This window comes from Triticum dicoccoides, chromosome 5A, assembly GCF_002162155.2.
Source record: "Triticum dicoccoides isolate Atlit2015 ecotype Zavitan chromosome 5A, WEW_v2.0, whole genome shotgun sequence".
Classification (NCBI taxonomy): domain Eukaryota; kingdom Viridiplantae; phylum Streptophyta; class Magnoliopsida; order Poales; family Poaceae; genus Triticum; species Triticum dicoccoides.
Window position 1 is genome coordinate 572,029,721 of NC_041388.1, and position 3,449 is coordinate 572,033,169.

Genomic DNA, 3,449 nt, shown 5'->3' on the forward strand with positions numbered 1-3,449 from the left:
CGGCTGGAGATGCTCTAACCTCATAAGCTGTGTGAGCCATAGAACACCATTTGCCTCCTCCTTTGGTAGAAGATGAACGGAAGAATATTTAAGAGTTGTGCCAAATCATTTGGGATGATTTTTTAGCTTGCTATCAATGAGATTCACGCTTGGAAGATGGCTTGCCTAAAAATGGGGGCAACGTTTATATGATCATATATTGACGCTTCGCCTATTACCGACCAACCTTGCCCCGAGATGAGTTGTAAACTTCCTCGGCTCGAGGACCGATTGGCAACAACCATGAAGTTTTAATTTCTTTCTATCTCTTTTTTTGCTGGAGAACTTTCGGTCTATTCATCTTTAATCATAGTAGTTTCCTTAATAACCCCAGAAAATAGTACAATGCTGGTGTTTGTCGTAAGAAAAAGCAAGAGCATCGTAGTGTAAAATGCTAAGGCAGAAATTCTTTAGGTAAAATAGGGGACATCAGTCTATTACCCCCACTACAAAAAAAGGGTTGTTGGTCATCTTGGAACCTTATTGTAACATTGATTTTACAAAACAAATTTGACCATTTACTAAAGTTAATTTAAAATATGAGAACATATATGTATTTTTGTTGGTAAACTCACATACACTTGTAATTTTGGAGAATCCAATTTAAATCATCCTTGTGATTTTGAATAATCCAACTTGGCATCTGTAATGATATTGTTAGTAAGAAGAAAAGTCATATTTTGGTGTCCTTGTCCTTGTATGAGATATTTCTTGCAAGTAGATAGACAAGCCTAGTCGGTCAACGCTTGAATAGTAATGCATGCACCTGCACGGATCGATATATTTAGCAGAGTACGCAGTGGGTGGGTATCGACGGTGTATACGCGCGCACGCAGAAGATAAGATGAAGCTTCCGGCGGCGGCCCTGTTGCCCTTTCTGTTGCAGCTCTCCCTCGTGGCCGCGGCCGCGGCTCAGGTCACCGGAGCTGCGCCGGGCTGCCCGACCATCTGCGCTGGCGTGAGCGTGCCGTACCCATTCGGCATCAGGGAAGGGTGCTACTTGGAGGGCTTCAACCTCACCTGCGACCGGACGAGCGGCCAAGAGCGGCTGCTCATCGGCGGCGCCGGGAGCACCCTCGAGGTCATGGAGATCTCGCTGGTCAACTCCACGGTGCGCGTCAGGAACACCGCTGGCGCCGTGCAGCTCGAGGGCAGCAGGGTAAGCGGCCCTACCCGAGCCGTCGGCAGGTGGGGCGGCCTTGGCGCCGGCGCCGGCGGCGGCCCGTTCGTGGTGTCGGCGTTGCTCAACAGGTTCGTGCTCACCGGGTGCAACGTGCTGGCCAAGCTGATCGGGGACAGGGACAACGTCATCGTCGGCTGCTCCGCCTTCTGCGCCGTCACCGACGGGTTGGACAACACCGTCTCCGCCGAGGACGTCGCCGAGTGCGCCGGCGTCGGCTGCTGCAAGACGCCCATCACCATCGGCCGTCCCTACTACCGCGTCAATTTCACGGGGATGGACCCGGCCCAGGAGATGGACTCGTTACTGCGTGAAGCTCTGGTGCGCGTCGCCGAGACGGACTGGTTCGGCACGTCGGCCGCGCGCGCCAACTCCTCCCGCGGGGCGGCGATGCCCCTGGTGCTGGAGTGGGTGGTGGACTCCAAGCGGCTCCGGCAAGCTGAGGATCCCCCGGGGTGGGCGGCGACGGGCTGCCCCAATGACGCGGGGACGAGCGAGTGCCGGAGCAGCCACAGCTCATGCAGCAATGTCACCAACAACTACCGCACTGGCTACGTGTGCCGGTGCAAGGACGGGTACCAGGGCAACCCATACCTCGCCGGCGCCGGCGGATGCCAAGACGTCGACGAGTGCGCGCAGCCTGATAAGTTCATGTGCTCCGGCGTATGCACCAACACGCCCGGAGGGTACCACTGCGTGTGTCCGCCCCGCTCCCGTGGCAACCCTCGGATCAGAGATGGCTGTGTCAAATCATCTCTAAGTCTAGGTGAGAATATACAACACCATTGATGATACATAGTACTTATGTGAGATTGCACACCAGGGGGCAAAGAATGTTCCTCTGCTGATCAGGGAGTTTTCCCGAACCATGACACATTATTTTATTTCTGACATTTTTCAGGTTTAAGTATCGGCATAGGAATCGGCAGTGGTGCCGCCCTTCTTTTCTTGGTGCTTGGTGCCATTTTTGTGACCCAGAAGCTGAAGCGTCAAAGGGCAAAAGTATCCAAGCAGAAATTCTTTCAGCAAAACAGGGGACATCTACTAGAGCAATTGGTGTCGCAGAAGGCAGACATAGCTGAGAGGATGATCATCCCCTTGGTGGAGCTCGAGAAGGCCACCAACAACTTCGACAAAGCTCGTGAGATCGGTGGAGGACGGCATGGCATGGTGTACAAAGGGATCATGTCAGACCTTCACGTCGTGGCGATCAAGAAGTCCAAGGTCGCAATCCAGAAGGAAATCGATGAGTTCATCAACGAGGTGGCAATCCTCTCGCAGATAAATCATCGGAACGTGGTGAAGCTCTTCGGGTGCTGCCTCGAGACAGAGGTGCCGTTGCTAGTATACGAGTTCATCTCCAACAGGACACTTTACCATCACCTTCATGTCGAAGAACCTGAAGCTTCATTGCCATGGGTAGAGCGGCTAAGAATTGCAACAGAGACCGCAAGAGCTCTCGCGTATCTTCACTCGGCTGTGTCATTCCCTATAGTCCACAGGGATATCAAGTCTCAAAACATTCTGTTAGATGGCACTCTCATAGCAAAGGTGTCAGATTTTGGAGCTTCAAGGTGCATCCCGCTAGATCAAACAGGGGATGAAACCGCCATTCAAGGGACATTTGGGTACCTAGACCCTATGTATTGCTACTCAGGACAGCTCACCGAGGAGAGCGATGTTTATAGCTTCGGCGTGCTCCTAATGGAGCTGCTCACCAGGAAAAAACCATGCTCATATCGATCATCCGGGGAGAAAAGCCTCGTCGCCTATTTCACCAGTTTGCTAGCAGAAGGTGACCTCTCAAGTGTGTTAGACCCTCAGGTCATGATGGAAGGTGGCAAAAAGATTGAAGAAGTAATTATGTTGGCAGCGGCATGCGTCAGGATGGAAGGAGGTCAACGACCAACCATGAGGCAAGTGGAGATGACACTCGAGAGTCTTCAAGTACCCCATGAAAATGTTGTGATGGGTGTTATTGATGCACAAGGTTATACAATGATTGAAGGCGGAAGCACGGAGGAGGTTAGCAGACAATATAGCCGGGAAGAAGAATATTTGTTCTCATCAAGGTGCCCGCGGTAGTGAATGTGTTCGTGTGTGATATACACATGGACCAAATGGCATGTGTGCTTTATGTTTTTTTTTCTTTTAAGCAAATGGTGGCTTGTATTAACCAGATCATATATACCAAAGCGGAAGAATACATGCCTTCACATAAATCAAAGAA

General features: G+C 51.3%; 1 protein-coding gene across 1 annotated transcript; it reads left to right on the forward strand.

Annotated features, from left to right (window-relative positions):
• Positions 1-849: 849 nt before the first annotated feature.
• On the forward strand, positions 850-3,449 carry LOC119302933 (wall-associated receptor kinase 3-like). The gene is made up of 2 exons (XM_037579986.1): positions 850-1,985; positions 2,121-3,449. The coding sequence occupies exons 1-2, from the start codon at positions 884-886 to the stop codon at positions 3,302-3,304; spliced, it is 2,286 nt and encodes a 761-aa protein (XP_037435883.1). The 5' UTR covers positions 850-883; the 3' UTR covers positions 3,305-3,449.

Coding starts and splice junctions, on each gene's coding strand:
- LOC119302933 (XM_037579986.1), top strand. CDS start 884: ATGAAGCTTCCGGCGGCGGCCCTGTTGCCCTTTCTGTTGCAGCTCTCC. Junction 1,986..2,120: donor CAAATCATCTCTAAGTCTAG/GTGAGAATATAC, acceptor GACATTTTTCAG/GTTTAAGTATCGGCATAGGA.